Source organism: Myotis myotis, unplaced genomic scaffold, assembly GCF_014108235.1.
Source record: "Myotis myotis isolate mMyoMyo1 unplaced genomic scaffold, mMyoMyo1.p scaffold_m19_p_1, whole genome shotgun sequence".
NCBI lineage: Eukaryota > Metazoa > Chordata > Mammalia > Chiroptera > Vespertilionidae > Myotis > Myotis myotis.
In genome coordinates, this window is record NW_023416313.1 from 129,775,986 (window position 1) to 129,789,421 (window position 13,436).

The 13,436-nt window shown below is 38.5% G+C and overlaps 1 protein-coding gene across 10 annotated transcripts in view; it reads right to left on the minus strand.

Moving 5' to 3' along the window:
• Window positions 1-13,436, minus strand: part of MPP7 (membrane palmitoylated protein 7) — a 323,210-nt gene that overhangs the window by 89,609 nt on the left and 220,165 nt on the right. For all 10 annotated transcript variants that reach the window (XM_036352096.1, XM_036352155.1, XM_036352125.1 and 7 more), the window contains 2 exons: window positions 8,851-8,932; window positions 8,288-8,373 (listed from right to left, as the gene is read on the minus strand). In XM_036352096.1, the coding sequence (XP_036207989.1) occupies window positions 8,288-8,373; window positions 8,851-8,932 (168 nt within the window). The remainder of the gene's footprint in view (window positions 1-8,287; window positions 8,374-8,850; window positions 8,933-13,436) is intronic.

Genomic DNA, 13,436 nt, shown 5'->3' on the forward strand with positions numbered 1-13,436 from the left:
CAGAACTAACACAATAAGTGGTGGGCTTCAGACTACACCAGAGTTCAACCAAACTACACACATAAATGGCACACCAGAGTGGGGATCCCAACAGGCTCCAGACCTTGCTGGGAACAACCATGCCTAGGGAGGTAGTCCCTACAGAATCTCATATATGGTGATCAAGGTTTACCTTTATAGACACCCAGCTTAAAGAGTTAACACATTGTTTGCGGGTAGTTTTTATCGCGCGCTAACAGATGGCGCGGGCCATTTTTTCTAATTTTTTGCGCACATGGCAACGTTCAGTAAAATTACGATAACTTTAGTTTACGTATTTATACGTTACCCGCATTCTACCGCTAGTCTATAAAAAACGTATTAATACGTGTCCCGCGCTCTACTACACTGGTAGAACGTATAAATACGTAAAACGTGTAAACACGTTTACCGCATACAATGTATTAACAATTGTGTCACTGAGCCCAACACATAGAAGAAAACACAAAGAAATAGCCACAATGGGGAGACAAATAATCAGGCCCCAAATGGAAGAACAGGAGGAATCTCCAGAAAAAGAGCTAAATGAAATGCAGGCAAGCAATGTATCAGAAACAGGTTTCAAAGTAATGGTTATAAAGATGCTCAAAAGCATGAAAAGGATATAGAAACTATGAACAATAAGCAGTTGAAAATAAAGAATACCATATCTGACATGAAGCACACACTGGAAGGCCTGGCCAGCATGGCTCAGTGGTTGAGCATCAATCCATGAACCAGGAGGTTACAGTTCAATTCCCAGTCAGGGCACATGCATGTGCAGGAAGCAGCCGATAAATGATTCTCTCTCATCATTGATGTTTCTATCTCTCTTTCCCTCTTCCTTCCTCTCTGAAATCAATAAAAATAATATAAAAGAATACATTGGAAGGAAAAACAAGTAGGCTGAACAAAGCAGAGGACCAAATCAGTGAATCAAAAGACAAGATAGAATCACTCAATCAGAGCAGAAAAAAGAAAAATATAATTAAGAAGCAGGAGAATAGTTTAAGAAAACTTAGGAACAACATGAAATGTAACAAGATCTACATAGGGGTATCAGCGGAGAAAAAAGGGAGTGGGGGACAGAGAATCTGTTTAAAGAATTATGGACAGAAAACTTCCATATCCTGGTGAAGGAAAATGTCACCCAAGTTCAGGAAGCACACAGAGTTCCACTTAAGATGAACTGAAAGACACACCACAGTTAAATATGGCAAACATGAAAGAGAAAGAGAGAATCTTAAGGGCAGCAAGAGAGAGTAAGTTACCTACAAGGAAGATCCCATAATGAAGTCAGCTGATTTCTCAACAGAAACACTATAGGCCAAGAGGGAATGGCATGAAGTATTCATAGTAATAAAAAGCAAGGATCTGAAATCAAGGAAGGTTATCATTCAAATTGAAGGTGAAGTAAAAGAGATCCACAAACAAACAAACAGGCTAAAGGAATTTATTGCCACAAAACCAGCATATAAGAAGTGTTAAAGGGACTGCTGTAAGAAGAAGAAGAAGAAGAAAATTATACAGAGAGAGGAACATATGCATAAAGAATAAAAACAGCAATAAATAAGTACCTATCAATAATAACCTTAAATGTAAATGGAGTAAATGCTCCAATCAAAAGATATAGGGATAAGAATGGATAAGAAAATATGACCTATATATATGCTGCCTATAAGAGACCCACCTCAGAACAAAAGACTCACACAGAATGAAAGTGAAGAAATGGAAAGAATTTTTTGATGCAAATGGAAATGAAGAAAAAAATGGAAGGGTAGAAATACTATATCTGACAAAACAGACTTCAAAGCAAAGGCCATAGCAAGCGACAAAAAAGGTCACTACATAATACTAAAGGATTGATCCAACAAGGGGCTATAACCCTGGTAAACATGTATGCATCCAAATAGGATCACATAAATATATATATTTTATATATATATAAAAACTCTTGGAGAACTTTAAGGGAAAGATTGACAGCTCTGTAGTCATTGTAGGGGACTTTAATACTCCACCAACGTCACTGGATAGATCTTCCAAAAAAAAAAAAAATCAACAATGAAATTGCAAACTTAAATGACACTCTAGATCAGATAATTTAATTGACATTTACAGAACATTTCATGCCAAAGCTGCAGAATATACATTCATCTCAAGTGTACATGGGACACTCTCAAATATAGACCACATGTTAGAACACAAAATGAGTCTCTGTAAGTTCAAGAACATTGTATCAATCATATTTTCAGATCATAATGGCAAAAAACTAGAAATCAACTAAAATTAAAATACTCAAAAACATTCAAACACATGGAGGCTAAATAACACATTATTAAACAATGGATGCATTACCAATAAGATGCAAGAAGAAATACAAAACTTCCTGGAAACAAATGAAAATGAACACACAACAACCCAAAATCTATGGGACAGTAAAAGCAGTCCTGAGAGGGAAGTTCACTAGAGACTCTCTTGTTTCTTGAGGAAGGCCTACCTCAAGAAACAAGAGAGTCTCTAGAGCAGCCGTGGGCAAACTACGGCCCGCGGGCCGGATCCGGCCCATTTGAAATGAATAAAACTGAAAAAAAAAAAAAAAAGACTGTACCCTTTTATGTAATGATGTTTACTTTGAATTTATATTAGTTCACACAAACACTCCATCCATGCTTTTGTTCCGGCCCTCCGGTCCAGTTTAAGAACCCATTGTGGCCCTCGAGTCAAAAAGTTTGCCCACCCCTGCTCTAGTCTCTCTAGTGAACTATATCTAACCCTACAACTAAAAGAACTAGAAAGAGAACAACAAGAAAAATCCAGAGTAAGAAGGAAGGAAATAATAAACATCAGACTGAAAATAAATATCATAGAGAATAATAATAAAAAAAACTATACTAAAGATCAATGAAACCAAGAACTGGGTCTTGGAAAAAAATAAACAAGATTGGTGAACCTTTAGCCAGACTCATCAAGAACCAAGGACAGAGGGCCCAAGTAAAATCCATAAGTGAAAGAGGCAAAGTAACAACTGACATCACAGAAATACAAAGGATTGTAAGAAAATACCATGAACAACTATATGTCAACAAATTGGACAAACTAGGCAAAATGGACAAATTACTAGAAACACGCAAAAGCTCAACAGGAAGAATTAGAACAACTTAATAGGCTGATAACACCTAATGAAATTGAAGCAGTAATTTAAAAAACTCCCAGAAAACAAATGTACTGGACTAGAAGGCTTCACAGGCGAGTTTTATGGAACATTCAAAGAAGAACTAACACCTATCCTCCTCAAACTACTCCAAAAAATTCAAGAGGAGGGAAGACATCCACATTCTTTTCTTTGTTGTTATTGTTAATCCTTACCTGAGGATATTTTTCCCATTGATTTTTAAAAAGAATGGAAGGGCAGGGTAGAGACAAAGAGAAACATTCATGTGAGAGAGACACATTGATTGCTTGCCTCCCACATGCACACTGACCCGGGCCAGTGATTGAACCTGCAACCGTGGTATATGCCCTTGACCAAAATCGAATCTGTGACCTTTCAGTCCTTGGGCCAATGCTCTAAACACTAAGCAAAACTGGCTAAGGCCACACTATTTTAACAAGGCTAGCATTATCCTAATTCCAAAACCAGATAAAGACAATACACAGAGACAATATACCAATATCCTTGATGAATAAAGATGCTAAAATCCTCAACAAATATTAGCAAATCAGATCCAGCAATACATTAAAAAGATCATTCAGCATGGCCAAGTGGGATTTATTTGGGGGGGGGGGGTGCAAGGCTGGTATAATACTCGCAAATCAATAAACATGATATATCACATAAACAAAATGAAGTATAAAAATCACATAATCAAATCAAAAGACACAGAAAAAGCATTTGACAAAATCTAGGACCCATTTTTGATTAAAAAAACTCTCAGCAAAGTGGGAATAGAGGTGTCATATATCAATGTAACAATGGCCATGTATGAAAAACTTATAGCCAACATCATACTCAATCGCAAAAACTAAAAGTGTTTCCTTTAAGATCAGGAATAAGACAGGATGTTCACTTTCACTACTCTTATTCAACATAGTACTGGAAATCCTAGCCAAAGTGATCAGACAAAAAAAGAAAAGGCACCCAATTTGGAAAGGAAGAAGTTAAACTGTATTATTAGCACATGACATGAAATTGTATTAGAAAACCCTGAAGACTCCACCGAAAATTGATAGATTTAATAAATGAATTTGGCAAATTAATATGATAGAAAATTAACATGCAGAAATTGATGGCATTTTTATACACCAGCAATGAACTCTCAGAAAGAGAAACTAAAAATACAATCTTATTTTCTTTGCAAGAAAAAAAAAAGATATCTAGAAATAAACTTAATGGAGGTAAAAGACCTGTAGTCAGAACACTATAGGAGATTGCAAAACAAATTGAGGAAGATACAAACAAGTGGAAGCATATACTATATTCATGGTTTGGAAGAATTAACATTATTAAAACGTCTATATAACTCAAAGCAATCTATAGATTCAAAGCAAACCCTGGCTGGTGTTGCTCAATGGTTAAAGCATCAGACAATGCACTGCAGGGTCGCAGGTTCAAGGGCACATAGCTGGGATGCACATTTCATCACCCGCCCTGGTGTGTCTCTCTCAATCGATGTTTCTTTCTCTCTCTCCACCTCACTCCCTCCCTTCCACTCCCTAAAAATCAATGGAAAAAATATCCTCGAGTGAGGATTAACAAAAACAAACAAACAAACAAACAAAAAACACACACAAATATCAATGGCATATTTCACAGATCTAAAACAAATATTCCAAAAATTTATATAAAAGCAAAAAAGACCACCAATAGTCACAGTAATCTTGAGAAGAACAAATGGGGGAGTCAAAATACCAGATATCAAACCATACTACAAAGTCACTGCAATCAGAGCAGCCTATTACCAACACAAGAACAGGCATATAGACCAATAGAACAGAATAGAGGGCCCAGAAATCAACCCACATCTTTATGGTCAAGTAATACTACACAAAAGAGGCAAGAGCACACAATGGAGTAAAGACAGTCTCTTCAATAAATTGTTTTGAGAAAATTGGACAGGTACATGCAAAAAAAAAGAAACTAGACCACCAACTTACACTATACACAAGAATAAACTCAGAATAGGTAAAAGTCTTAAATTTAAGTTGTGAAACCATAAAAAGCCTGGAAGAACATATATGCAGGGAAATCTCAGACAATAAACTAGAAGTATTTTCACAAATACATATCTTAGGGCAAGAAAAAAAATAAACAAATGGGACTATATCAAAGAAAAAGCTTCTGCTCAGCAAAAGAAACCATCAACAAAATGAAAGAGGAACCCATGGTATGGGAGAACATATTCACCAATGATACACCCCTGATAATGGTTAATTTCCAAAAAATATAAAGCACTCATTCAACTCAACACTAGGAAGACAAATAATATAATTTAAAAATAGACAGAGGACCCAAATAGACACTTCTCCAACGATGACATTCAGATGGCCAATAGACATATGAAAGAATGTTCAATGTCATTAATCATCAAAGAGATGCAAATTAAAAACACAATGAGGCATCACCATATACCTACTAGAATGACTACTATCAGTAAATCAACAAACTGCTGGCGAGGACGTGAAGAAAGGGAACCCTAGTACACTGCTTGTGGGAATGTAGACTGCTGCAGCCATTCTGGAAAACAGTATAGGGTCTCCTCAAAATAATAAAAATTGAAGTGCCGTTTGACCCAGTGACCCCACTTCTAGTAGTATATCCTAAGAATCCTGAAACACCAATCAGAAATAATATATGTATCCCTATGTTCATAGCAGTGTTATTTACAATAATTAAGATCTGGAAACAGCCCAAGTGCCCATCAGTAGATAAGTAGATTAACAAACTGTAGTGGATTTTCACCATGGAATGCTATGTGGCTGTAATAAAGAAGGATCTCTTACCCTTTGTAACAGCATGGATGGACTTGGAGATTATTATGCTAAGCAAAAAAAGCCAGTCAGAGAAAGACAAATACCATATGTCTAATATGTGGAATCTAATGAACACAATAAACTGATTAACAAAATAGGGCCAGAGGCACAGACACATGGAACAGACTGACAGATATCAGAGGGGAGGGGGTTGGGGGTTGGGAAGAGATTAAGCATAGAACATGTATGCATATATGCATAGCCCATGGACATGGACAGTAGTGTGGTAAAGGCCTGGGGTATGGCAATGGCTGGGTGGAGAGAAAAAGGGTGGGGGGAAATGGAGGACGTCTGTAATCCTATATAATAAAGAGGTAATATGCAAATTGATTGTCACGCCCTCTCACAAGATGACCACCCCCATTGGGCACAAGATGGCTGCCACAGATGGCCTGCAGGGGAGGGCAGTTGGGGGGGACCAGGCCTGCAGGGGAGGGCAGTTGGGGGGGACCAGGCCTGCATGGGAGGGCAGTGCGGGGGACCAGGCCAGCAGGGGAGGGCAGTTAGGGGCTATCAGGCCAGCAGGGGAGCAGTTAGGCATCAATCAGGCTGGCAGGGGAGTGGTTAGGGGGTGATCAGGCCGGCAGGCAGAAGCGGTTATGGGCAATCAAGCAGGCAGGTAGGCGAGCGGTTGGGAGCCAGCAGTCCCAGATTGTGAGAGGGATGTCTGACTGCTGGTTTAGGCCCAATCCCTGACTGGAAGTCGGACATCCCCTGAGGAGTCCCAGATTGGAGAGGGTGAAGGCTGCGCTGAGGGACACTCCCTCCAGTGCATGAATTTTGTGCACTGGGCCTCTAGTACTGTCAATAACAACAAAAAGGGTATGCAAATATAAAAATTTGAAAATATTAGGTAGCCACCTCAAAAAGGTCTATTAATTTATCCTACTACCAAAATCATATAAACATATTTATTTCCCTATAACCTGGATAACTCTTGCCATTATCAAGTTTTTAAATCCCCACCAGACCAGTATTTTTCAGACATCATGTTTTCTTTCGTATATTATCTGTGCATATACTTTGCCAATTTTTCTAAAAATGTTTTTTCTTATTAATTTTTATACACTCTCCATATATTAAAGTATTAGCTTTCTTTCATATATATTGAAATTTTTTTCCTTCAATCTCATATCTAAGTGTTTTTGTTGTTATTAATCCTCACCCAAAGATATTTTTTTCCATTGATTTTTAGAGAGGGCTAAGAAGAGAGGAGGAGGAGGAGGAGGTGGAGGAGGAGGGGGAGGAGAGAGAGAGAGACATCAATGTGAGAGAGACACATTAATTGATTCCTTCCCACACATGCCCAGAACAGGGTTGGGGATTGAACCTGCAACTCAGCTATGTGCCCTTTACTGGGAATCAAACCCATGACCCTTTGGTATACCACTGAGCACACCAGCCAGGGCTCATTTGTCTGTTTCATGTATGACATCTTTTTCTGTTCAGAAAGTTTTCTACAGTAATATCAGTTCTTTTTCTACTTGAATTTTACAGCATTAACATCAACCTCTACTTTTTGTGATTTTTAAAAACATGAATATTTAATTTGTTGGGATTTGTTTTTGTGTGTGCTATAAAGTAGGGACTGACTTTATTTTTTCTAACTGAATCATCAATTAATCCAATACCATTTACAAAATGATTTCATTGTTTTCCCTGTAATATAAAATGCCACCATAATCTATACTAAATTTGCACATATACTGAGGTCTGTTTTGAAATACTAAACTTTTTTTTTTTCTGTAGATTCATAATATGTTTTCATATGTAACAGGGAGAGTTTCTCTTCATTTTATCTTTACAAATGAACTTGAGAATAAATATTGTCAAGGACTAAAATAATTTCATTCTGTTTTGGATTTCATAAGACATTTAAATTAGTTTTACTGTTTTATATACCTAGAAAGCACAGGCTATACTGATGGGAGAAAGATAAAGATAAATGCATTACCAAAAAAAATGGCATCTAATTTGGATAGGCCCTGTAATAAACTCTTTAGCTCATTTAATCTTCAAAACACTCCAGTGAGATATTTAACTCCTCTTATTCTCATTTTGTAACTGAAAACACTGAGGCAATAAAAAGGTTAAGGTATTTTCCAAAGACACATAAGGATTAAGTGATAGAGCTGGAATTTGAACCCTGGACTACTAAATCCAAATCCTGTATTCATAACCAAGTTGGATATATAGTGATTTAAATTTATCGATAATTTAAAATAAAATTTCAGCTTACCAAAATCTGAATGATTTCTTCAGGTTTTTTATCCTCAACTGGTATCCCATTCACTTCCCTAAGTTCATCACCAACATGAATAAGACCTGAGTAATAGCAAATTCAGTAAATTAGCAGTGTTACCTACAAAAGAAACTGTAAGTTACACATCTGAGGATTCAAAAGAAGACCTTCTGGCTTCTCGGGTTTCAGATTCCATGCATCTGTATACCAATGAATCAAAGACTATAACATCAAAGAAAAACATGCTCAGTGTCTAGAAATGTATATAATTTCCATCATAGAAAATAATTCTTACTTTTTTTAAAAAAGGCTGCATGCTTTTTAGTAGTATCTTTCAAGTCTGAATGTAACCTTGGAAGCACATGTAAACTAAGAGAGTAGAGAGATTTATTTTTCACTTATTTATACAAATCTCCATATACAAAGACAGAGAAAAATATTTTATTTCTTGTTTGTTGTATTATATCAAAAGATTATTATCCTCTTAGTTAAATATTAAAAATGTTATCTATGAAATGAAGCATGACTTGTCTACATTCACTTAACATTTAAACGCTTACCACTTCTGTCTGCAGCCCCTCCTCTCATGATTCTGGCCACAACGATGGCCCCAGTCTGCTCATCTTTCTTAATGGTGGCTCCCTTTGAAGAAATACAAAAGTATTTGTGGGTAAATGTATGTATTGGGTGGTACGACGGGGGAGGAGAAACAAGGAAATTTATCTGGAAAAAGTGAAAACACCTACTACAAAAAATAAAAGGAATGAGGCAGAAGGAATAGACATCATACCATGCGCCTTACAAATGTTCATTACTAGATCTAGAATTTTGTACTATACATATATCATCTACAGTTTCCAGAAAATTTTAAAGATTTTTGAAGTCTTTAGCTTCTTCAATATTATGGAAAATACAACTATCTTCTTTCTATTATACCACTTTGTATTTAAATACTATTTGTTTTTACTCTTTTAAAGCATTTCCTCATTTCATCTTTAAAATACCCCACAAAGACGGTAGAGTATATATAGAGAAGGTTAAGTGAATAGAAAAAGATTATATAAATTATAAAAATCAGGTCATCTGACTTTTAGTTCAGTAGTCTTTCTAGTATGCGATTATGGCAATGGAATCAGTGAAAATAATACATTAATTAATTAAAACTCCAAAGTTAGTTATATTTCTTAGCCAAGGCTAATATGAATTAATGGAAGAAAAGAACTGTTAGTCCAGGGTTTTTATGAACTAGGATTGTCCCTAGTACAAACAGAACTAACATTTTGGCATAAGATTAGGACACAATTTTAAAAAGAATCCAGAAATTCTTCATTTTTGGATGTTCAGAAGCAGATTAACTGAATGTTGCTTTGTAAGAACACTAGGCACAAATGGTTACTTTAAACACCTTTTATGATTTTCCTTTCCAAGAAACTGGCAACCAGCTTAGAAATGCCATTCTGCACTGCATCACAGGGCAAAAAAAGATTTACATTGGTGGTGACAGAACTGACCCCAAAGAAGAAAGGTGAATTTTTCTCAGGTGTGTCAATAAACACATTTATATCACTAAAAACAGATAGGTAAGCAAAATTAGAAATCCATTTATAATAAGTATATTTTATATATGCTAGCTATTAGATACATATCTCATAATAGTAAAAAATCAAAAATTAAGTGTAGAATGATTTTGTGGCATTTTTCATCACCTATTCATGCATTCAAACCAAAGACTTGAATGAGTATCTCTCTATGGTCATAAATCTTAGACTCGCTAATTACTGGTATTTTCTGCTTATAAACAGTTAACATGTAACCGAGGTAACTGGAAATGTAATATTCTTAATATAAATAATGAATTTGGTTAGATCAACTTTCATTTCCCTTAATAATGTATCTCGAACTTTCCCACCAAAGTATGCCTAAGAGGCTAGTCTACTTATCTAATATTACTTATCCTTAATTTACAGATGAGATCTTTTCAAGATGGAGGTCATCAATTCCTTCCCTCTTTGTATGTGTATGTGATATTCCCATATCAAATGGTGAAAATGACTCAGAGGCTTCTAAAGCTACAAGAAGACTTGAAGCTGCCACTTGACTTATGCCAGCCACCATGTGAAAAATCATGACTACTGCTATCCTGTGAGGAAGTCCAAGATAGACTAGTGGAAATGACACCTGGAAAAAGAGATACCTGACCAGCCCCCAACTTCCTTCCTATTACAGGCATCAGTTTAACTGTATGTGCTCAGCTGAGCCTGCCAACCTCCAAAACTGTGAAAGCTAATAATAAATTATTGTTTTAGCCTCAAATTTTGGTGTGGTTTGTGACACAGAACTACAACTAGGACAGATTTTTCTCCACTATAGTTTATGCTGTTTTTCAGTATAGGGCCATCCAATTCATTGTGCCTAATGCTAGTCATCACTTTGACTTATTTTGTGATTCAATGAAATTTGTAAGTGTTTACTGAGACCCTACTATGTGCCAGGCTCTGTTCTAAGAGCTTGTAATACAATGGTGAAAAAAACACACAAAAATTTCTGCCCTGTCATGGAGATTAAATCTGCTCTAACAGAAAAGACAGACAATAAAAACATGAGATAATTATATTATACTAGAGGTCTGGTGCACGAAATTCGTACACTTGGGGTTGGGGGGGAGTCCCTCAGCCTGGCCTGTACCCTCTTGCAGTCTGGGAGACCTCGGGGGATGTCTGAATGCTGGCTTACTGGGAGCAGGTGTAAGTCAGCAGTGAGACATCCTTAGCACAGCCAGAGGCGGGAGAGGCTCCCGCCACCTCCATTGCACTCGCCAGCTGTGAGCCCAGCTCAGGACTTCTGGCTGAGCGGTGCTCCCCCTGTGAGAGTGCACTGACCACTAGGGGGCAGCTCCTGCGTCGAGCGTCTGCCCCTTGGTTGTCAGTGCCAGTTGTTCCACTGTTCAGTCAATTTGCGTATTAGCCTTTTATTATATAGGATTATTATATAGGATAGTATGTTAGAAGGTGGTAAACACTACAGGGATGGGTGGGGTTTGGAAGGGTAAGAGAGTGCCAGGCGAGTAGAGGGAACATGATGAAAAAACACAGGCCTCACTGGGAAGATGACATTTGTGTAAAGAAAGAATGAAAGAAGATGGAGTTGGCTGAAGAGAAAGAATTGAAGATACAGCCAGGGCAAAAGTACTGTGGTGGCTATGAAATACATGTTTAAAATAAAGCAAAGAAGCCAGTGTGGCTGGAGTAAAGAAAAAGGGAAGAAGCAGTAGGAGGTGAGGTCAGAAGGTAACAGACAGCCAGATCATGTAGAACTTTGTAGGTCATTGTGAGGACTCTAGAATTTACTATGAATGAAAGAGACAATATGCGAGGCTCTGAATTGCAGGGGTGCTGCAATATGAAAGGATCACTCCACCTACTATGTTAAGAGAGTGAAGGAATACTTCTGGTCAAGATCGCAGGGCAGGTAAATGTGGTACTAGAATCCTCCCACAACCACATAAAAATTACAATTAAACTACAGAATAACCATCATTCAGAACTGCCTGAAATCTGGATGAATGGAAGTCCTACAACTAGGGAACTGAGTCACATGAGACTAGTAGGAGGGGCAGAGACAGAATGGGCTGCTCCCACACTCATGTGTGGTATATAAAACTGGGAGGGATATCTTGGCAGCAGAGGTCACCCCTGAGGAGCAAGGGGGTAGGGGGGCTTAATGCCACAGCAGGACCCCCAGCCCTGGGTTCCAGTGCCAGGAAGAGAAATTTCCATACTTCTGGCTGTCAAAACCAGAGGGGATTGAGGCGGAGAAACAGGGCTGCTGGAGTCCCAGGTAGTTCCTCTTAAAGGACCCATGCACAAACTTATTTAGACTCACTTCCCTGAGCTCCAGTGCTGGGGTAGCAACTTGAAAGGCACCTGACACACAGAGAGGAACTGAATTGTCCAGCATCAGGCCAAGAGTTGGGGGAGCAGCTTTCTCCCAGACAGAAGTACTGGCAGAGGCCATAGTTCTTTTGATTAGACTTTCCCCCACAGAGCCCACAGTCTCCATATCTGAGTCCCGACCAACCTGACTCACACTGCCCCACATTTATGATTCCTTGAGGCCCTGCCCCACCCAACCTGTGGGCCCACCCAAGCCCTTTCTAGTGGCTTTTCCATAGGAATTGCCTGTCTTGGCTCATGCTTCAGACTTTCCTAAAATCCTCTAAACAAACAGCATCTGGCCTTAGTATGCCCCTTACCTCTTGCTAAGTATCCCCAGGCCTGGCACTAGCAGAAACCAGCCTTCGTTCACAACTTGGCTATCCTGGGCATCTTCAAGCCCAGCACAAGCAGCACCCATCACTTTGCAGCTCAAGTTGGGTACACCCAGGCAGAACACAGGCAGTGGCTGACAATGGCCTGACCCTCCTGGGAGGCCCAAGAGCCAGTGCATCCGGTGAATAACTTCACACCATGTTGAAACATCACCATTCAACAACCTTCACAAGATACACATTCAAGGAGCAGACTCAGTGGGCACTAGAGTCCTGCTAAAATAAGTGCTGCTCTGTGAGGTGGCCCCCTGCACAGCTGATCCTCCATGATGGTCAGAGATCTGTGGTCACAGCCAGTCCTTGCAGCTGATCAGCCTGGAGATAAATCCCTCCCACTGATGTGCCAATAGAAATCAAGGCTCAACTATTATAGGAGGGTGTACACAGCCTACACAGAGTGGGGTATACCTCCAGTGCCCAGCTTGGGTGATCGGGGAGGCTATGCCACTGGATCCTATAGAACACCTACTATATTAAGCCAATCTACCAAACCTGGGGGACATAAAAAATTGTCCCAAGTGAAAGAACAGAACAAAACTCCAGAAAAAGAATTGAGCAAAATGGAGATAAGCAATCTACTAGACACAGAGTTCAAAACACTGGTTATTAGGAGAACCTCAACAGCATAAAAAAGGACCAGTCAGAAATGAAAGATATAATAACTGAAATGAAGAATAATTTACAGGGCCCTGGCCTGTGTTGCTCAGTAAGTTAGAGTGTTGTTCCATGCATCAAAGGGTCATGCGTTCAATTCCAGTCAGGATACATACATAGGTTGTGGGTTTGATCCAGAGTCATTGCATGTAAGGGAAGCAGCTG